Source organism: Triticum aestivum, chromosome 1D (assembly GCF_018294505.1).
Source record: "Triticum aestivum cultivar Chinese Spring chromosome 1D, IWGSC CS RefSeq v2.1, whole genome shotgun sequence".
Classification (NCBI taxonomy): Eukaryota; Viridiplantae; Streptophyta; class Magnoliopsida; order Poales; family Poaceae; genus Triticum; species Triticum aestivum.
This window is the reverse complement of record NC_057796.1, coordinates 38,339,151-38,362,220: the sequence shown is the minus strand read 5'-3', so window position 1 is coordinate 38,362,220 and position 23,070 is coordinate 38,339,151. Positions and strand designations below refer to the sequence as shown.

At 46.2% G+C, this 23,070-nt stretch overlaps 1 protein-coding gene across 1 annotated transcript in view; it reads left to right on the top strand.

The window, feature by feature from the left end:
- The first annotated feature begins 21,037 nt into the window (after positions 1-21,037).
- LOC123164376 (putative germin-like protein 2-1) overlaps positions 21,038-23,070 on the top strand; it is a 14,221-nt gene continuing 12,188 nt past the window's right edge. Inside the window, exons 1-2 of the mRNA XM_044581819.1 lie at positions 21,038-21,149; positions 21,256-21,623. Of these exons, the coding sequence (XP_044437754.1) occupies positions 21,038-21,149; positions 21,256-21,623 (480 nt within the window). The remainder of the gene's footprint in view (positions 21,150-21,255; positions 21,624-23,070) is intronic.

Sequence of the window (23,070 nt, the reverse complement as noted above, 5' to 3'; positions counted from 1 at the left end):
AGTACTTCCATACATTCTATGCATAATCATGCAAAGTAGTAAAATGTAGCATACGTGCACCTATACTATATTTATATGGTATACATTGTCTTACAACATGACATGGTTCGCACAAGAATATATATTCCGCATGCATTCTTAGTTTCTTACACAAAATCCCAACTAAGTATTTAAAAAATATTCACATGTATACTATGAACAAATTTGTAATACGTGACAAGCATTTTTTTTAAATACACGATGTTTTTTTAAAACACGATGAACATTTTTCTGAAAGACATGATGAACATACCAAATACACGGTGATCATTTTTTTAATACAGTACTATAGCAATACATTTTAGATACCAATGAACAATTTTGCTGAGATACACTATGATTTTTTTAATTACACAGTACATATTTGAAAATGCGCGATAAACATTTAGAAAAACAATATGAATATTGTTTCAAGATGAACAAAATATAAGAACTGAAAGAAGAAGAAAAGAAACTAAGAAGGAAAAATAGAAAATGATATAAGGAAGAACATAAACAATAAGAAGAGAAAAAATAGCATTAGAGAAAAGGAAAATGGTAAAAGAAACAAAAAAGGATAAAAATAAAAATAAATGAAGAAGTAAGAAAGAATGACGTACAAGACCATTCTAATAGGAGCACTTTCTCGCATGATAGATTAACTATACTGGGCAACCCCACGCGAAGCAAGCGCACGTGAAAAATGAAAGAAGATTATTTGACGGCTCATGGCCTATTAATTAGTGGGAGCGTGTAGGCAAGCGCGAATTCCATCGTGCAATAGGTGAGATATATCCTATGCAAAAAATCGTCTCCCTCTTATACGAGTTACTTTAATTTTATGGTAAAATTTAGACCCTTCATGCTTAAGGATGTTGGGTACCTTGTCAATACCAAAAGGAAACTCTATATTTGGTATCCTCTTAAAATTCCAGTAAAAGACATTCATATTTGCACAATAAGCTCACACTTGGAGTTTAGTATGAATCCAGATTCTCACTACTTTAATGTCTACTCTTTAATGCTTTAAGTTATCAATTATTGTTCGGCAAATGAGTACTCCCTCCGGTTGGGTTTATAAGTCCAACATGGGTTCTTAAGTCTTTGATTCGACTAATAAAATATGTATAATATGTCATAAAAATTATATGGTTAGAAATTATATTTGGCAGCGAATCTAAATATATACTTTTATAAAATATAATACATGTTTTCCTAGTTAAAATGAAGACCTAGAAGCCCATGCACGACTTATAAACCCACCCGGAGGGAGTAAGATTGTTACATATTCAAGGTCATTTTTCGACTGCAGTTAAACACATATTAAGTTTATGCTAAATGAAATAATTCTTGTTGCAGAAAGATTAATCGTATGTATAATTAATATGCAGGTCATTTTTTTATGTATTAGCACACTTTTAAGTAACCATTAATTTGTGTCTTTGTTGTTACCAGTCTTTTTTTTAAGGAAGGTCGAAACCTCTCAGCCTGTGCATCCTCGGATGCACACATCCATAATATTATTGTTGTTGATACAAGGCAACGAGGCTAAAGTCATAAACATAAGAGTACAACGGATACACAACAATGTTAGAACCGGGACAACAGAAGACCAGAACATCTATGATAAAGTCGATGTTCTTTCGTAAGAACGCATTCAAGAAGAGAGCACACACACGTGCTGATGTCGCAATTCGAACATGACATGGTAAGAACGAGAATTTTGATCTTAGATTATGGGTCCAACAAATCTTGGCCAGAACAATGGCACAAAGACAATGCCTTTAACAAGGTAATGACTAAAGTGTGTTGCTACTAGTTCCAACCAGTAAAGGCCGAAGCACGGATTTTCACCTCCTGATATGCAGCGTTGTTCCAGTCACCATCATCATGGTGGAACATCAAGAGTTATACCATTCAGTACTGAATGTGATATCGTTGTGGTGTCCCAGTTGTACCTGCCAAGAAGGCCACCACTTGAAGTCCTCGCGAACATGCACCGACCTTCCCTACATCAATAATTGGGCTTGATTGGTAGTCCTTCGCCTAACGAGATGAGTCTTTACTCAATGACAAAGGTGAAGCGGTGATGCTAGCTTGCCGAAATTCCACATGAATACCACCCATGTCGAATAGAGCCACCACACCGACCAGCTAAAATGGAAGAGTGACATGTCATAGTGGACAACGACAAATGGAGGTAGTGGCCTAAGTGGTGCGATTGGCATCTTCTCGCCAAAAACCATCATCCCAGTGCTTGCGAAGGCCGGACCCATGACTCAGCTGTAATGCAGCACGCGCCCACCTATCCCGTGGAGGAACCTACGCAAGGCCTACCAAGGACGAGGCTCCGATCCACTGCCGCAGGCTACCTCTTCCGGCCACAACACCGCCATTGCATCCACTGTGGTGCAGCCACCGCGTTAAGAACCCTAAATTACCGCCCCAATTGCCCATGTTTGCGCCGCCTCTCCTTGTTGCAGCGCCACTCTTCTTCTTCCTCTATCTCACACAACTCAACTCTCTCTTCTATGTAGCTTTGTTCTTCTCTCAAGAACACACGAATGCACATGGTGGGAAAAAACTCAGAAAACCACACGTACACACACACCTCATCGTGGAGATACTAGCTTTGCTTTCTACTCCCGATGAGACACACATACACTACATTGTTTTGCCCAGCCCTCAGGGGGAACTTTCTCATTGCTCAGTGCAAAGTATATACACACACGGCCAGCACCCATGCCATCTAAACTCACACCACTAATTTGACCCACTAACTACCTAGCTAGCATGCACACACGTGCATCACTTCTGCCATGCATGCACACACAACGGCCCGCCACACACATTGGCTTGGTCAGGTTATTACTCAACTGACTAACAACACACGTCCTGGCTTGAATTGTTTCCAAGTTTCTGTTGGCCACTAGCTGAACTGGCACATGCCACAACTAATGCGTCCGATTCTTGCTCCATCTCCACCCGCACACAACTTGGCCGTCGGAATCACGGAGCTTTGACGCATGCATCTAACCAACATGCCTGAGTCAACTCAAAACAAATTAATCACCTATACAACAAGGTTAACTCTAACAGCCCAATCTTATTTGAGCCCTCGTAGTGTCCAAGGGTTACACTGCTCTAGCCAGAGGGCTTCTCACAAGATAAGACGATCCCGATGTCGTCGACATCTTCTGGCGGCGGCACTGGGATCAGGGTGCATCTCATGCACAATAACAATTGTCCATAATATCATCAAAGTATCTTACTCCCTTGGTCCCACAATATAAGTCGTTATTACATCTAATGTATGAGTATTTTAGATGTAATAGTGTATTATATTATGGGACACACGGAGTAGAAACTAAGTCAGGCCACATAGATGACTAACATGCTTTTGTTCAATAGAGAAATGAATACATCAATAAACTTTAATGAAGTCGATGAATATATGCATATTATCTCAGCAATCTTCCATACACAATCAAAATATACTCGTACATTCATGAGCAATTCATTCTAATACATACCCTCTCAATAGATCAAACAAGAGATCAGAACAATTTAATCTTTTTGAGATTGAAGGGGTAACTTTTAATCTGCATAAAAATCTGCAAACTTTCCTAAGGGGGTGTATATACCGAAGCAAAACTCTTAACAACTTTGTTTAATTTGGGTGATTTGAACTGGCTATGTAAACGTGCTGACAAGGCAAAGAGAACTAGTGGATGAAGTCGTGTTGTTTTTGTGTGGTGTTGGTCGATCAGACACCACCTTCAGAATCGTTTGTCGCCACGGCGCGGAGCCTGGCGGAGACGACGGTGGCGCAGATGGACAGGACCATGCCTACGAGGAGGAAGACGACGGGGACGATCGCCCTGTTCAAGTAGTTGACGAGAGCCCGCTTGTCTTCCTGCCTGCCGTCCCATTCACCCGCCCGGACGTAGCGAAGAACGTCGTTGGTCGCGCCGAACCCGGCGCCGACGCCGCTTGCCAGCACGACGCTGATCGCCTGCGCAGCAAGCATCATAAGTTGATAACCTTGTCTAGGAATCGTTGGCATGAACTTGACCAAAGGGAATCAGTAGCCATAGCCAGAGCAGCAGCTTACTATGTCAGCGTGCATGCTGATGTCGAGGATTATGGCGCTGGGTATCGCCCTTTTGCTCTTGCACAGCAGGTACATGGCGACGGGTATCTGCAGCACGCTCCCCGCCGTCCCACGATGGCCGACGCGACCACGTACCTGTACGTGCGCCATGCGCCCATGCCATGCCACATCAGAAACCGTCCCGTCTCAGAGGTTAGCTAAAGCTAAAGCTAGCAACTAAAAGAGCTAGAGACGCAGTAGGAGTGCACTAGACACTAGTATTCCGCGCGCTGGGCTTAGCTGGAATTAGAATATAGGAGTACATCGGATATGTCGGGGATATACCCCGCGGTATGACCCGACCGGAGTTATAACCCGGCTAGGACTTGGTAAACCGGCAGGTGATAAACCGGCTGATAGTTAAGACAGGTGGCGAAGACACACGGTAAACCGGCTGATGGTAAACCGGCAGGAGTTAAGTCAGATGATAACCCGGCAGGAGTTAAGTCAGATGATACAGGAGTCAAGTCAGATCATAAACCGGCAGACCATCATAAACCGGCACCAGTCATAACCCGGCAGACAGTGATAACTGGGTTGCCAGGGGTTATGAAGCCCGAGACGTTATGAAGCCCATGAAGAGAAGTCAGAATAGTTAAGTCTTAAGTCCGAGTTTGACTCTACATGTAACCCGCCCCTTCAACTTATATAAGGAGGGGCAGGGCTCCTCAAAGAGGGACAAGTAAGAAGAAACAATCTTAAGGGTTAGACATAACCGAGAGATCCAGAGATAACTGGGAGATCCGGTTTACGGCGACTCCCTCGTGATGATAATAAGACCTAGCCTCAAACAGCATGTATGGTTATTACCGGATGATGTTTCCCGGGGCCCGAAGCTGTCTAAATCCTTGTCTTGTCTTGTGTTTTCTCGATTCCGCTCAACCCCTCTCAAGCTACCACATAGATGCGTTGGCCTCACGACTAAGTCCTCACACTAAGGACATCTCCCGTGACAACTCCACGATAGTTGGCGCCTACCATGGGGCCTGCGCACGATGGTATTGAGTTCTTGGAGGGATTTTTCCTAGAGTTTTGAGAAGATCGCGACCCGCCGGGTCAGCAAGAGCCGGGTGGCATCGATATTGCATCGCGCCCTCAAGCCGCCGAGACAGAGAAGAAATCGGTCTCGCCAAGATAAACCACCGCCTCATGTGGTCTGTTAAAAGCTGGCAGGTTCCGTCGACAGAAGTAGATGCATCAAATCAATCCTCGTCCAAGCCAATTTAAACTAGTGCAATCGGCGAGTCACTGTCATTGTTCCACGTACAATTATCCAAATCCAAGGGGTTCTGAGACGGTCAACAGGGGTCACCTGCGTCATCTGCCAATACAAACGGCGATCAGGACAAGTGCTTGTGGCCACGTGAGAGCTCCAGATTATATTATGTCCAAAGTCACTACCGAATCATCCTCCCATGGAAAAAAAATTATCTGCTGGAAGTGGATAACGCTACAGGCTCGGACTCCTCCTCCCGCGATCCGCCTCGTTGACCCGCCGCGCCTCTGCCGTCGCTGGTTCACGCCTTCAACTCGTCGACCGCTGGCCTCGCCCCCTGCTGCTCTGTTGTTGGCCGTTCTTCGCCGGTTCATCACGGCTGGGCTTCTATTCCACCAACCCGCCGCCGGTTCAGCCGCGCCTCTCCAACCCGCTGCCGGTTCAGTCGCGCCTCGCTCCCTCTGAGTCGCCATCACCGACCCGCAGCCGCGCCTCTCCGATCCTCTGCCGGTTCAGTCGCGCCTCGCCGGCGGGCTGCCTCGAGCTGCCCTCGTCAAACCGCCCCCGCCTCTACTGTCATCGCTTGCCTGAGCCTACTGGCCCGTCTCGCCGGTTTACCTCCGCTATCCCAGCCTTGAGTCACCAACATGCAGCCGCTGCCATGGCTCGCCTCAAGACCGGCCCTGCCTTTCGCTGCTGCTGATGCCACCAAACACTGTCCTAGGTGGAACTGACCGCGTGATGCTCAATGACGAGACTGCAGCAGGGGTATATTCAGAAACACTCCGGATCCTTTGTATTTGTGGATCAATCAACACTCTGGGTCCAAATCAAATCCATCAAAGGGATCGGCGTCAAGAGCCGCCATCGCCAAAGATGTTATGACCAAGTCGCCGTCACCTCTGTCGACTAGTTTCGATCTGCTGGCTGGAGCAGGCCCAAAACCTTGAGCCGCTGCCTCCTTTCGTTGCCGCGGTCAACTCGCACCGGCCTCTGCCATGACTTGCGTCCGCCCACGGTTTGACTCACCGTCGTGCCAAGACACCGGCTACCGCTGTCCCAACTCGCCAGGGAGCCGGCCCGATACTCCGAGTCACCCTCGACTCCGCGACTTCACTCCGAGTCGCCCTCGGCCTCAACAGACCAGCCCTACCTAAACCGTACTCCAGCCTGGCCGAATCGCCTCCTCTGGGTTGTCGCGGGTCGCGGGCGAGTGACTCTGAAACCGCCCCGGCCTCGCTCTGGTTTTCGACAAGCTGTAACGCCCTCGAGCTACCGACCTCCGTCGTGACACCCCGGGCCACCGGAGGTTTCGCTCCGGCCTACTTCTGCGCCTCCCTTGGCCTCGCTTTGAGCCGCCCGCGCCTGTTGCTCCTGCTGTGGCCGGCCCCGAGGCGCCTCCGCCTTACCAGCGCACCACATGCTTCGGCCTACCTCGCATGTTCGCAGCTCCGCGATACTCGCCTCGGTCCGCTTCGGCTGACCCGCCACTGCCTTCAAACCGCCGTGCCCTGGCTGTGAGTCGCTTCGGAGCGCCGCGAGTCAGCCGCCAACTCTGCCAAAAGCTACCCCGGCCAAATTACCGCTTCCTTGAGCCCTCGAGTCACCGCCGTGGCATCTTCTTCAAACCAGCTACGCCGCGGCCTCACCCTGAGCCGGCCGTCCCGCTTTAAACCGCCGCCCCGGTCGGGTCATCTCCGCCGCGGCAGTGTTCCGCCGTCTGACGCGTGCGCCGCTCCGATCACAAGCTGGCCTCGAGTCACCGTCGATGCAGGCTGCCACTCCAACTCGCTGCGGTAGCGGACGCACTTCGTCAACCCGCCGGATTGCCCTCGATGTGGCCGGTTCATCTCCGCGCCTGAGACACGCCTCCGGGCCACCTACTGCTCGCCACAGCCAAACTCGGTCCTGCGGCTTCAAAACCGGATCAAACCCCGGGTTACGCCGCCTCCGAGTCAAGCCCGCTGCATTCCACCTCACCTCGAGTCGCCGCGCTCGCCTCAAACCGCTGGCTCTCCACACCTGAGCTGCCCGGGCCGCCTTCATCAACCCGTCGCTGCCATGGTTTGCCGCATCATCGACCCTGCATCACCGGTTCGCGCCATGAACCGGCCGCGCCTGCTGGCTTCGTCGTGCCTCTACTGCTACTCTGTCGAGTTATGACCACAGAGACCACCACGAACCGCCACGGCCTCCTCTTGACAACGCCGTTTCAAAGTCGCGGCCTCTCCTCACCTTGCTTTGGCTCTACCTTGAGCCGCCACTCCGCTCGGACTCGTCTCCGCCGTCGCGATTACTACCGAACCTGTAACCCGCTGCGGCCCGCTTTACCTCGAGCTACCGAGCCGCTGCCTCACTTCTGCCGCGCACGAGCCTGTCTCGGTCACCTTTACCGCCGCGGTCGAGTCGCCTCGCTATCTGCAAGTACGTTTCTATGGTTGGCCTTGGGCATGTCATTCACCAATGGGCTGTCCAATGGTTTAACACAACTGATCGCTCAAAAAAAGGCTCATTCTGCTACTGTGATGAATTTGGAAGTGGAGTTTTTCTTGCTGGGTCTCCGATTTGGTACTGCACATTGAAATAGCTGACGCAATCACCTCTGTGCGTCAAGAAGCTTCATAGGACAGCCAGAGAGCCTTGGGACTGCTGAGCCACAAACTGATATTGACGGAGACTCTGAAGGACCAAACACCACTGCTAAGATAAGATGATCGCGATCCGCCACCGCCGCCAGTCCATATAAAAAAACAGTCAAAGAGTTCAGCGGTACAACTTGGGCGCTGGACAAGACATCAAGTACAATATATGGAGATCTACAGAAAAGGAAATGTATATGAGCCCACGGGTGCATTAGTAGTACACAAGATGGATCATCTCTCGAGGCTACACACATCACATCTCTCGAGGCTACCACTGCGTTCGTGGACATAGGAAATACTACGGCGAATCTTGGCATCCGGCGGACGTGACACATGGATCATCCGTCGTCTATTTTAAATCAGGTACTATTTGGCCAGTCTATTTTTTAAGATTCTTTTGAGAACTATTCTACTTTACGTATTTTCCGTATGCAGGGACAATGACTCATTATAAAAGTGGTGCCATGTTGTGGCTATGAAATATGCGCCGGCGTCCGCGCCCGTTTGCTGTTGAACGGGTGTGCGCAAGCCGCCGTCCGTGCAGCTTGTTCTACATCAACTCGTCGGAACCGCGCCTATTTTTGACTCGCCATTTGTGCGGCTTACTGCACCTGCAATTGGCTCGCTCGTCCACACCGGCTTGCAATGTCGCGGCCGCCTCGGCCGTGATTAATTTCAGCGTCGCCATGGTGATCATCACCTCCACGGTGGATAACCCCTGGCATGATATATCAGGTGAAATCCATCCAATATATTTTATATTACATATTGCATTCTTTAAAAGAGCAATTACTCTGGCTTGCAAAGTTATCTAATGTAGGACCCTAAAACGCCATATTGGTGCAAATTTAAAGGCCGTCAGAAAATTTCCGGCTTAAAGAGAAGGATTCCGGTTCAAGGGGCCAAAGAGAGTTTGTTGCACAGCACAACTCAAACATAGGCACCCGGCGAGCACAGCTCAGAAATATATCACTTGGGGGCTTGGTCGTATTCGAACCATAGCTACACCTCTTGATTGGCCCAGACCCGCAAAAGAAGGGTCACTTGGGGGCTTAGTCGTATTCGAACCATAGCTACACCTCTTGATCGGCGAAATGCCACCAGAAAAAATCACTTGGGGCTTGGTCGTGTTCGAATCATAGCTACACCTCTGGATCGGCTAAAAGCCAAAATTACTTAGGGGCCAAAAAGAGTGTTGCACTAGCACAACTCAAACATAGGCACCCACTGAGAACAGCTCACAATGTTGCTTGGGGATTCTTTGCTATCGCAATGAACGAAGAATCTACACTTGCAATAGGCTATCAAGCCACGGCTTGGAAGCCTGGTGTATACACCTAAAATCCCGGGTTAACCTGCCTTCATCAAGTAAGTCACTCCGTCAAGGTAAACCTGGTATGACCCGCCAACTTGACAAGTCAATCTGATAAGACCCTGAACTTGTCAATGATAAACCGGGATTGTTTAAGGATTGAGGACCATCTTAAAAGGCTTTGTCAAATGGTTTAACTCAGCGGCCTGGCAGCCCATGAAAAGCCTCGAATTTGGGGCCTGGCAGCCCGTGAAAAACCTCAACTACAAGTTTTTCATATGCTTTTATTTGCCAAGTTTTTTCTCCTTTGATGAGATTTATGATGTTTTTCATAAATCGGTGTTCATTAAACCAGTTCGACTTTCAACTATAAAGGTTGTCAGTACATGATCAGTTATAAACCGGTGTTTATTGACCCGGCTTGGCTTTCAACTATATGATAAACCGGTGTTTGATGAACCGGTCTGGTGCTGACTATAAGTCGCCAGTATAACATAAACCAGTGTTTATTAACCCGGTCTGGCTTTCGACTATAAGTCGCCAGTATGATCATCCGGTGTTTGTTATAACCCGGTATGGCTTTATTATGAACCAGCAAAGCATGGTGAGAGTTATCAGCACTCAAGATTTGGGATATCACCCTTACTACAAAAAGTTGGTAAACCAACGATGTGATTCAATGTCACAGGTATGATATGTTTCATATTTGATTATTATTAAGTGCAGCCTTGGTTATAACCCGGGTTATATGTTGGGTATTATGTCCCGTCCGGCGGTAAACCGCCAGGACACTTTAAACTTGTTATATGCAGAAACAGGTTGAATAAAGCATAATTATAAATTATCCGGTGTTGTTAACCCAGCCTGGCTTTCAAATATAAGTCGCGAGTATATATTTGGATTGCGCCATTGGAATCATGCGCTCATAAATCATTGGATTATATTATCCAAATCTTCAAATAGCCAACATGGCTGGATTTTTATTATGGTTATCAATAACCGGCATTATGATTGAGGTTTTCAGAGTCGCTTTAGCGCAACGGATATTATTTTATTGATGGATATGATTTATTCTACAATGGAAGGAATAGTCCCGAGTCGCTGCAGGCTTACGACCCGGCACTTGGGGGCTACATTATTCAAATTGAGATTACATCAAATATGCAAGTCCCATGTCACTGCCAGCATGCACCATGGCACTTGGGGGCTAATGCAAAGTCAATTTTTCATCATGTTATTCAAGACCCGACTCATCGCATTGTAATGAGCCGGCCCTTGGGGGCTGCCAATTGCTCCTGTCAAAAATTCAAGGTACACAAGCCTTAATCCATTATATTGAAGGGTTTATTGCTCAGTTGGTAGAGGACAAGACTCTTAACCTTGTGGACGTGGGTTCAAGCCCCATGGTGGGGTTACATCACATGATGTTATTTTCAATGAAGTATATATCAAGTCCCAGCTCAATATTATCTTACTGAGCCGGCCCTTGGGGGCTACACCGTTGATGCTCAAAGTTTACATGATTATATTTACAAAGTCCCTACTCATTATTGCATAATGACCCGGCCCTTGGGGGCTACAATGGTTGAACTTTTTATGAGCATTAGGCAATTACAAATCCCAGGTCGTTGCAAGCATGACAACCCGGCACTTGGGGCACTAGTACAAAACAGGGCTTTCGTCACAGGGAAATATTCACATTAGTCCCGGTTCAGTCACGAACCGGGACTAATGTGAGCATTGGTCCCGGTTCGTGCGGCTAAGGCATTAGTCCCGGTTCACCTGGGCCCTTTAGTCCCGGTTGGTGCCACGAACCGGGACTAAAGGGTGCGATGCCCATTAGTACCGGTTGGTGGCACCAACCGGGAATAAAGGTTAGTCCTTTAGTCCCGGTTGGTGCCACCAACCGGTACTATTGGGCTTTGAGGCATTTGTACCGGTTCATGGCACGAACCGGTACTAAAGGGCCCATCAAACTCTACCCCCTAGACCGCCTTTTCAGTTTTAGAAAAAACAAAAGAAAATGATGGAAATGTCAAAAAAATAAAATAAAATAAGTTCCCCATGTGATATGTGGTCTAATTGTTGGGAAAATTAACAAATATGAATTTCGACTTTATTTGCAAAATCTCTCTGGAATTTCATAAAATGGGCATAACTTTTGCATACGAACTCGGATGAAAAAGTTCTTTATATGAAAAATCATCTACTTGAAAAGTTAAATCCTCAAAAACCTAACAGAAAAAAAGATACGGGGCTTTTAAGATCTTGAGAGGCAAAAAAAATTCAAAAAATTTCAAATTGTGGTCAAACAATGGTCAAACTAATTATTCTAGAATATTAGTGTTACTAAATAATTATTTCAGTTTTTATGAATTTTGGTCAAATCTGGTCAAACAATGGTCAAACTAATTATTCCAGAAATATTAGTGTTGCTAAATAATTATTGTTTTTTAAAACAATAGTTTCAAACTCAAACAGTGAAATGTGTCACTTCATGCTCAAGCTAAATTCCTGAGGGTTAATAGAATTGACATCTTACTATTGTCAGGAAAACAACAAGTGCAGACTTGGAAACGAGGGAGAATAGAACTCGGAAGTTAAGCGTGCTCAGGCTGGAGTAGTGAGAGGATGGGTGACCGTCCGGGAAGTTTGATGATTTGGAATGATGAGGGGTGATTAGAGATTAGAGGATAAATTGAGCAGTAATGTGGGGTGGTGATTAGAGATTAGAGGTTAAAATAATTCAGAAATTTGAAAATAAAAAAAATTAAAAAAAAGTTCGCAAAAAAAAATTTCAAAAAAAATATCATAAAATTTCCTTACTAAAGGTGGAGCTCCAGGCTGCGGGACAAAAGCCCCATTTTCTACTAGTGGGGGCTACATATGTGGAATACTCAGTTTTTGACTGGTGATTGAGATGAACAAACCGGATTTCTTCAAGCTTGTGACATTCATATTGAAGCAAATCTTAAGTTGTTACTATGTTACCTTCTTAAGACTCGGGGGGTACAAGTGATAGGCATATAAGAGGTATATTTTCAAAGCTGATGTTAACAAACAGTTATAACCCGGTGCCATCAATATTCATAAACCGGTAATTTTGGCAATGATAAACCGGCAAGTTCTACATTCTTAAATCGACTGAATATCATAGGAGGATTTCAAGGACCAATATTGTTCTTAAATCATTGGGAGCTGAGTCAAATGAATTATTCTTCGTAATATTTTTCTATGACAAACCAATGTCAGCAAATTGATTATGAAGCTGACCTATTGACCCAGATTTTCTAGAAGAAGGAAATGACAAGGACTTAAGGATGATCAGGATCAGTTTAACATGGATAAATTCAAATTAAACTGGGGGCTAATGTCGGGGATATACCCCGCGGTATGACCCGACCGGAGTTATAACCCGGCTGGGACTTGGTAAACCGGCAGGAGATAAACCGGCTGATAGTTAAGACAGGTGGCGAAGACACACGGTAAACCGGCTGATGGTAAACCGGCAGGAGTTAAGTCAGATGATAACCCGGCAGGAGTTAAGTCAGATGATAACCTGGCAGGAATCAAGTCAGATCATAAACCGGCAGACCATCATAAACCGGCACCAGTCATAACCCGGCAGACAGTGATAACTAGGTTGCCAGGAGTTATGAAGCCCGAGACGTTATGAAGCCCAAGATGTTATGAAGCCTATAAAAAGAAGTCAGAATAGTTAAGTCTTAAGTCCGAATTGGACTCTACATGTAACCCGCCCCTTCAACTTATATAAGGAGGGCAGGGCTCCTCAAAGAGGGACAAGTAAGAAGAAATAATCTTAAGGGTTAGACGTAACCGAGAGATCCAGAGATAACTGGGAGATCCGGTTTACGGCGACTCCCTCGTGATGATAATAAGACTTAGCCTCAAACAGCATGTATGGTTATTAGCGGATGATGTTTGCCGGGGCCCGAAGCTGTCTAAATCCTTGTCTTGTGTTGTGTTTTCTCGATTCTGCTCAACCCCTCTCAAGTTACCACATAGATGTGTTGGCCTCACGACTAAGTCCTTACACTAAAAACATCTGCCGTGACAATTCCACAACAGGATACGAGAGGATTCTATACGTGTAGCTCTGGAGCTTGTAGACGCCCTGTGTATGGTCCCAATGGATGTAGTTGGCCAGAACGAAGCGCACGGACATGAGCAGGACGGTCACCATAAGCAGGCGCGCCAGGAGGCAGGCGGCGATCCACCCCGTCCGCCGTGACACCGCCATCTCTATCCTAAGTCTTAACTGCTAGCTCTCGATCGATGGATCAGCTCCTAGCTCGTGCTCTCCAGTCTCCATCGGCGTATGGCTACGGTACTTGTAGCTTGGTTTGAGCCGGCCCAAGATCACAGACGCGCAAACATAGACGGCCGCCGTCCCGTCGGGGCGTGGTTTGTAGCTTTGTCTTTATTTTAGCTCCGGCCATGCAACGCTGCCTATCCACGCCATTTGTCATCGAAACGTCCGCCGACGCAAGCTCACACCAAATTCACGGTCGGGTCTGTGGGCTTCACCCTGTCGCATGGCTGCATGTCGGCAGCAAGTAAAATTCGTTTTTACTGGCAAGGGCAGCCGTACGTTAAGAAATCTAATATGTACGCACATAGGTCAGAAAAATCGGCCACTACCTAAGCACTTAGGTCAGCTCCCTAGGTCGGTTTGTTTTGGTTCTGTATATAAGGGCATCACCAGCGTTGTCTCGCTCTACCCGTCCTCGCCGGCCTTCATGCTCGAGCTCGATCGTGGCCAGCCGCGATTTGGAACCATGCAACCAAGTCGTCCGCCTGGTTGCCGTCTTCCCCATCTCGGCTGCACACTGGAACCTTCTCCTCCTGAAAGCTTCCGCTCCGTCAAGATGAGGTTTTTTTGCAAACAACGAGACACAAAATGTCGTACCCAATTCCGTCCAGGGCGGTGGTTTAAGGCCCTTTTCAGTGCTCCACCTTATACAGGTGCTAAGCCTGCCATGAAAACAAAAAAAATCTGAAATGGCAAGTTAATTAAGAGGAGAAAGATGAGTGTAGTGACCCCGGGAAAAAACAATGCCAAACGTGTGAACCTAGACAAAACATTTAAATGAAAGAAATCCATCAATGCATCAAAAAATTTAGTTGCTAAATCATCAAATGAAGCAAGCTTAGCTATAATAAGCTAAGCATCTATACATTGGAGAGCATAGTTGCTAATCTATTTAATATGCTTAGCACCTCATCTAAACACCGATAAATTGGCAGCAGCCTAATTTAGTTGCCAATGTCGGCATTGTTGATTTTGAAGATGCCGACACCTTGGTTGCTCCACTATTCGATTTACACGCAAATTTTGGTGCTTTCCTACTCCTCCTCCTCCTAGCTTTCGAGTCGACCTCGTCGTACCGTCTTCTGTCGTTCCAAGCACCAATACCCTCCTTCACAAGCTGAGTACATTTTTTCTTCGGAGCCGAGAAGCCCCAGCCAGCGGCCTGGGCCTGAGCACAGTCGTGCGCTCTCCGTCTAGCGGCCTGGGACGGTGCCGCGACGTATTTACGTAATCCGTTTCTTCCTCATCTCCCGAAGGTCAAGCTTGATCTTTTTTCTTGTGGGGTACCTTACGCTTCGTCTCCAGTGAGATGATCGTTCATTGCATGGTTGATTGAATTGTTTGCATTTCATTCATGCTATGGCAACATGTTGAGCATTTTAGCATGCATGGATTCACGGTTATTCTTTTGATACATAAAAATTATCCATCATTCTCGGTAGGCTGTTTTTGAATAATGTGTAGGTGCAGCGTTGGATTGTGTCGAAGGGAAAGTAACTTTTAGAATTTGCGATGATGAAATAGTGAAGTTATCACAAAGAAGCCAGGAGCGAAGGAAAAGTACATTCCCCCACCTAAGCGAGTATGTGTAGTAAGTAAAGAAAATCTCAAGCCACCAGAGACTTGAAATGATATCAAGGTATGAGGTTGAGCTTAGCAACATAAAAACCGGCCCTTAATGGGAGGCAACCCATTATTTTGTCAAATTTTTGCTTGGTTATTTTTCTCTCATAAATAATTTGATAAAAAAACTCTTGAAAAGTTTGTTTTTGACTTTGTGTCGTAGGAGAAAAATCAAAGAACGAAGGTAGAAGGAGGAGGATGAAGAGAAAAGAACAAAAGGCAAAAGACCGTGTTCAATTTGACCGGCCATGCTCGTATGACCTTAGCGTATACGCTTTATAATCATGAACTGTTTGTGATGTCATTCGCATCGTAAACGTTGCACCACAGAATAGCGCGTGCAATTGTTATCCCATCCGACACGAGTACGACAGTCCGACGTTTCGTAAACTCATCTGATACATGTACGATGGTTAAGTTATCTTCTTAATTATGTATCGCATGCGGTGCTGGAAAAATGGATGTGTGTGATAGTCTCCTTATCATACATGCTTTAAAATTGTGAACTGTTTGTGATCGGGAGCGCATCGTAAACGTTGCACCACCGAATAGCGCGTGCGACGGTAATGCCATCCCACACGAATAGTAAGGATGGAGTGTTTGGGAAATTTGATATATCCCAAACAGTTGGGTGAGGACTCACATTTGGGATAGACGCGAGCATTGCATACACTTATTTCTGCCAAACGTATGCATTCTCACTCCATATTGTTGAGGATTTCTGGGTCGTGTGGGATGGACACCCCCCCCCCCTATCGCACACAGGCAAAGAACAGTTCAGAACTCTGTCGGGGAAAGGGGTAAAACCAGTTTGTATAGGACGTCGTCGTACCAGTGCAAGCTATTCTCAGATGTTCTTGACAAAGGGGATGTGGTTCTGTTTCCACAAGGGCCGATTCACTTTCAGTTCAACAACGGAACCAACAAGGTGATAGCCATCGTGGCGCTGAGAAGCAAAAACCCTAGAGTGATCACCATAGCCAATACGGTGTTTGGATCGAACCCATCCATCTCAGGTGATATACTTGCCAAAGCCTTCCAGGTGGACAAGAAGATGGTAGATCATATTCTAGCTCGGTTCTAGGAATACACCACATGATTTGTTTATTTGATTCGTTAATTTGTTATTTGATTGAAGATTGTAATGCATATTTCTTTAAAATGTAATACCATTATATGGTTATGCTAATTCAGCTTTAATGGAATAAAAATAATAATGTTCTCAGTTGTTTCCATTATTATTTTCTTTGTCGTCTCCTCTAGCAAATTAAAGGTGAACGGTTAAATGGGTCTTGGTTGATCCCATTGCAATCCTCCAAGTTTCATTATAGTTGTGTGTTTCTTCAAGTCACTTTGTAAATTTAAAAGAGAAATGATTACGAGTTTAGTATATAATCAAACATTTTATCTAACTAAGTAATAATCATCATCATGAGTTTATGACAAGGCATGGACAATGCCTAATGTTCACCATGGTTCATTTCAGAACTTATCTAGACCCTTTCTGAGGGTATCATCCCATCCCATGATTGTCTTGAAAATCACCTTCAAAAATGACTAACTGTGGCTAGTAACCAAGTTCATCCTTGATCATGGATATATCTATTCGAATTTTTTTTATAATGGGTAGAGATTGTGTACTAAATTATTGATCTCCACTAACTTATTTCTTTCAACATGCAAACATGTCACCACAACATGGAATCATGCACGGGGAAAATGTTCACCTCAACGCACAACCATGCATTGAAGAAAGTCTAACCATTTTCTATTCTATTTATATTCTTAAATTTTTTACAACTATTAAATAATAATCTTCTTACAGTAAATAATGCAGTTCAAGTTTTAGTTACCATATTGTACTACACATAAGTTTAAAGCAGCAGGGCATCCCATGCCCCTGCTGGACCCCAGGGTGCTGATCCCATGCCCCTGCTGAGGTCCATGGCAGCCTCGGCGCCGACAACGACTTGAGCTCCTCCACTGGCTTTGTCCCACTCCATCTTCATTATCTTGTCAGCACTAGTAGAAAACAGGGCTTTGGTCACAGGGCAGTATTCACATTAGTCCCGGTTCAGTCACGAATCGGGACTAATGTGAGCATTCGTCCCGGTTCGTGCGGCTAAGGCATTAGTCCCAGTTCACCTGGACCCTTTAGTCCCGGTTGGTGCCACGAACCGGTCCTAAAGGGTGCGATGCCCATTAGTCCCGGTTGGTGGCACCAACCGGGACTAAAGGTTAGACCTTTAGTTTTAGTTCCGGTTGGTGCCACCAACCGGTACTAATGGGCTTTGAGGCATTAGTACCGGTTCATGGCACGAACCGGTACTAAAGGTCCCATTTTCAAACTCTACCCCGCCGGACCGCCTTTTCAGTTTTAGAAAAAACAAAAGAAAATGATGGAAATGTCAAAAAAATAAAATAAAATAAGTTTCCCATGTGATATGTGGTCTAGTTGTTGGGAAAATTAACAAATATGAATTTCGACTTTATTTGCAAAATCTCTCTGGAATTTGTAAAATGGGCATAACTTTTGCATACGAACTCGGATGAAAAAGTTTTTTATATGAAAAATCATCTACTCGAAAAGTTACATCCGAATTTAACTGGGGAACCTTGTTAAACATTTTCAAAATCCTCAAAAACCTAACAGAAAAAAAGATACGGGCCTTTTAAGATCTAGAGTGGAAAAAATCGAAAAAATTTCAAACTGTGGTCAAACAATGGTCAAACTAATTATTCTAGAATATTAGTGTTACTAAATAATTATTTCAGTTATTTTGAATTTTGGTCAAATCTGGTCAAACTGTGGTCAAACAATGGTCAAACTAATTATTCAAGAAATATTAGTGTTACTAAATAATTATTGTTTTTTAAAACAATAGTTTCAAACTCAACCAGTGAAATGTGTCACTTCATGCTCAAGCAAAATTCCTGAGGGTTAATAGGATTGACATCTTACTATTGGCAGGAAAACAACAAGTGCAGACCTGGAAACGAGGGAGAATAGAACCCGGAAGTTAAGCGTGCTCAGGCTGGGGGAGTGGGAGGATGGGTGACCGTTCGGGAAGTTAGATGATTTGGAATGATGAGGGGTGATTAGAGATTAGAGGATAAATTGAGCAGTGATGAGGGGTGGTGATTAGAGATTAGAGGTTAAAATAATTCAGAAATTTGAAAATAAAAAAAATTTCAAAAAAAAATCATAAAATTTCCTTTAATCCCGGTTGGTGTTGCCAACCGGGACTAAAGGTGGAGCTCCACGTGGCCGCGGCCTTTAGTCCCGGTTCGTGTAAGAACCGGGACTAAAGGGGAGAGGGATTAGTAACGACCCTTTAGTCCCGGTTCAAAAACCGGGACTAAAGGGCCTTACCAACCGGGACAAAAGCCCCTTTTTCTACTAGTGCATTAAAGTAGATGTCAGTTAGCAAAGTAGAGATGATCATTGGCAGTAATCATTTGCAACTGCTGCTGAATAGTGGTAGTTGCATTTGAGTCGTGCTATGATCAGATCATAACACTGCACAAGTGCAAATGCCAATGATCAGTGCTTAGTGCTATGAGATCATGCCAAATGCATTGTCTTACTAGCATGCACTTGATCCTACTACTATTTTTGGCATTCAGGTTTGTCCTATTAGCATGCACGTGCATTGTCCTATGATGATCATGCAATCAATGTGGCAACATACACACTTACACAGCCAGACCAACACCAAAACAGCAAGAACAACACCAAAACAGGAAAGAACAACACCAAAGTAGCATTGTAGGCAGTATGAATATCGCATGAACAAACCAATCTACCCTACGCAGTAACAACGTTGAAAGAACAGACCCATATGCATCAATCTAGCATGACTAAGGAAGCATCATTCTCATCTAACCACTATCAACACTAGCATTGGTCTGATTCAACCCAAATGTAGTGGATTCGGATCGAGTCAAATCCAATCCAATCTAATCCACTGTGAACAATCAAATCTACCATTACTAGAACTACTACAAGAACCCTAACTACAAACTCATTTGCAAGGGGGAGAATCAAAGCTTATCGGAGCGGATGCCGGTGCAGTGTACGGAGACCATGGAGAAAACCCTGGCGGGAACAGGGGTGATGCCACAGCCAAAGATGAGTCACAAGTTCCCCTCCCCTTGCACTGGACACAAGGGAGAAAACCCATGAAGGGGGGGGGGGTAAAAATACGCCCATAAGCCGGCCCGGTCAAACCGCGGGCGGTGGGGGTTAGAACCCCGCCGTCGTCGAGCCCAACATTAGGAGGTCCGACACCGGTGGCGGAGCCGGAGCGCGCGGCAGCGGTGCTACATTGGCACATGGCGGCGGCATGGTGCAGAAAGGGGACGACGCCCAGAGAACCGTGGCAAGATCCCGTTCGGAAGAGGGGAGGCCAGCAATCCAACTCTCTTGGATGGGGATGATACCAGTGATGATGGGAGTGGGGGCGCGCGGCTCGACGGTGGTTCTGCCATCGGAGCCACCGAAGGGGCGGCGAGGGGGAGAGAGCGAGTGCGTGTGAACTGCCGTGGAAGGTGACTCGAGAGAGCGTGGGGAGTTATGATACATCCCGTCATCTCTCGCGCTTCCCCACGCGTGCAGGCGCCGGCCACGCGTGGCTCGAGAAAAACAGCCGATTCGTCCATTCCTCTGTATGCAGGCCCAGAGCTGCTTTGAAGTTCGTGCAGGCCAGGAAACAAATGCAGTCCAGACAACCAAATAGGACGATTTCATCCCATGCGGGTCTGGCTGTACCTAATGAAGCCTACCAAATGCGGCCCAAGATAGAAAGCTTTCCGCTGGAAAGCGTCTGTGCTGGCCTGCTCCCACATGCAGGCATTTTCTATTACTGTTTTGTTACCGCTACAGGTGTTTTTTCAAGTTAACCCTTTAATAATGAGGACGTCATTTTGGCGACCGAGCTCACTCGAGCTCGAAAATTTTGAAACAATTTTAAAATTCATACTTTCCTTTTTTTAAAACATCTGAAAAATATTGTGTAAGTAAACAAGATGTTATGTGTATGTGTGTAAAATTTTAGGGTGAAAAATACCTTGAAATGCGATATGTACAAAAAAAGCAAATTCATGGTCTTGAAGGATAAATAGTATCATGTATTAAAAAGCCCTCGATTTTTTTTGCACAACCCTCATTTCACCATATTTTGCCTGAAATTTTACACACATGTGTGTTATGCCTTCATAAATATCTATATTTTTTCAGAATTTTTTGAAACGTAAAAATATGAATTTTGACAAAATTTAAAATTTGAATTTGGAGGCCTTCATGGGGTCCGGGCTTCAAAAGCAATTTTTGTTTAATAATGTGTTTAAGCCTTTAGGTTGATGGCTGCATCGCCAAGTTCCATCTAGTTCAAGTGTGGAGACAAGACACAAGACAAGAGAGCTAGTACAAGCTACGAATATGACTTGTTCAAACCATGCAGAGAAATTAAAAGAGAGGGTGAGATCTATTAGTTGGTCGTCACAGGAAGGCCGGCCAGGAACACGCTTTAGACTTGGGAATTAGAAAGCTAGTGAAGACCGTTTCCTCCATATCCACATGCGCACCAACAAAACAAACACAAAAGATCTTCCTCCATGTCCCTATATATACCGGTCTCCTCCAACCCTTTGAAGCATCACTGTGCAGCACGAGCGCAAGCAGTTCTTCTCTACCTGATCAAACACACTTGATTTAGTGTGAATCAACGTTTGCATCCAAATGGCTTCAAAGTTTTTCCTCCTTGCCCTGTTGGCTTTCTCGGCTTCTCGTGCTCTTGCCTCTGACCCGGGCCAGCTTCAGGATTTCTGCGTCGCTGACAAGACGTCTCAAGGTATGTACAATTACACAGTCATACGTGCAGTGAAATGTTCCTAGTTACTTATTAGTGCCAATCCATAGTTGTTAACTGCTTGAAATATGTATATGTATATGTGCAGTTTTTGTCAATGGATTCGCATGCAAGGACCCAAAGACCACAGTGGTAGAGGACTTCTACTTCTCTGGCCTCCACATGGCCGGCAACACAAGCAACAAGCAAGGCTCCATTGTGACTGCAGTTAACGTGGCACAGATTGCCGGGTTGAACACTTTGGGTGTCTCATTGGCGCGTATTGATTATGCACCTTATGGTCAAAACCCACCGCACCTTCACCCTCGTGCAACCGAGATCCCGACAGTGTTGGAAGGCTCACTCTATGTTGGTTTCGTGACTTCAAACCCTGAGAACAAGTTGTTATCAAAAGTTTTGAACAAAGGGGACGTGTTTGTGTTTCCACAAGGCTTGATTCACTACCAGAAAAACTTGGTTTGCCGACGGCCAAATCTATGCCGACGGCACCCGTCGGCATAAATGGAGCTATGCCAACGGCCAAGGGCAGGCCGTAGGTGTAGAAAAGCCGTCGGCATAAATCCATATATGCCGACGGGGCCGTCGGCATCGACGAGGCCGTCGGGACCGCTCGAGATACGCCTACGGGGCTCGTCGGCATAGGAGCAGCCGTCGGCATAGCCCTTGCCCAGATACAAGGTCAGCGCTGACCATTTGACGACGTTGAGCCTACGCCGACGGGTGGTAACGGCGGCCGTCGGCATATCCGTGCCAGCCCTATGCCGACGGCATAGCCGTCGGCATAGACCTGGCCAATACCCCTCTGCCACGTCATCGATCCATGTGCTATGCCACGTCATCGATCCGTGGGACTGCACCTCCGTGTGTGCACAGATATGTCGACGGCTTAGCCGTCGGCATGCATTTATTTAGTTTTATTTTAAATTTTGCTTTATACTACCTATGGCAAATATATGCCTACAGTATAGCCGTCGGCATAGGCCCCTCTGCCACGTCATCGATCCGTGTGCCATGCCACGTCATCGATCCGTGGGACTGCACCTCCGTATGTGCACAGATATGCCGACGGCCTCGCCGTCGGCATACTATTTTTTTATTTTTACTTTATTTTCTCATTTTTACTTTATTTTAGTTTTTGTTTTTGCATAAGATAATTATGCCTTATCTTAAAAAACATACCCTGATTGTATATCGATTGCCCCCGGCCGTCGGCATACTATTTTTTTATTTTTACTTTATTTTCTCATTTTTACTTTATTTTAGTTTTTGTTTTTGCATAAGATAATTATGCCTTATCTTAAAAAACATACCCTGATTGTATATCGATTGCCCCCCGTTACGAACGTCGCTATCGCCGTGTCACGGAGGGGGGAAACGGTCGACACGGAGGGAATTCTAGTTGGTGGGGGGATTCGAGGTGTAGCTACGTCACCGAAACATCGCACGGGTCCCGATGCATATGTGAAAGTGTTCAGGCATGCGTAGACGCCCGTCTTGGGGCTCCGCGGTGTGCCCCCCTGCACGCAAGGCAGTGCCGCCGTCACTTGGAGGGGGGCACACCCCGGAGACGCGTGCCGCCTCTTGGGACATGCCACCACACCACCCCGCATGTATGAGGGCCCGGTGCGACGCTCGAGTGGCATTGCTACCCCCCAGGGCCCCCGTCCCGCCTAACCCTGTAGCGTTTGACCACGGGATCTAGCCCTTTGACTTTGCACGGACGGGCTTTGAGCAGTGGACCTATCCACCCGGTTGTGTTAGGTCAGTCCATAGGAACACTTTGGAGCAACATCCGGGCCAGACCCACGGCAAGATCCCCTCCGTGTAGACCTGACGCGCCCGTTTCCCCCCTCCAGGTGCCGGCGGCGGCGCCGTCCGTGAGGGGGGCACACCCTGGAGACGC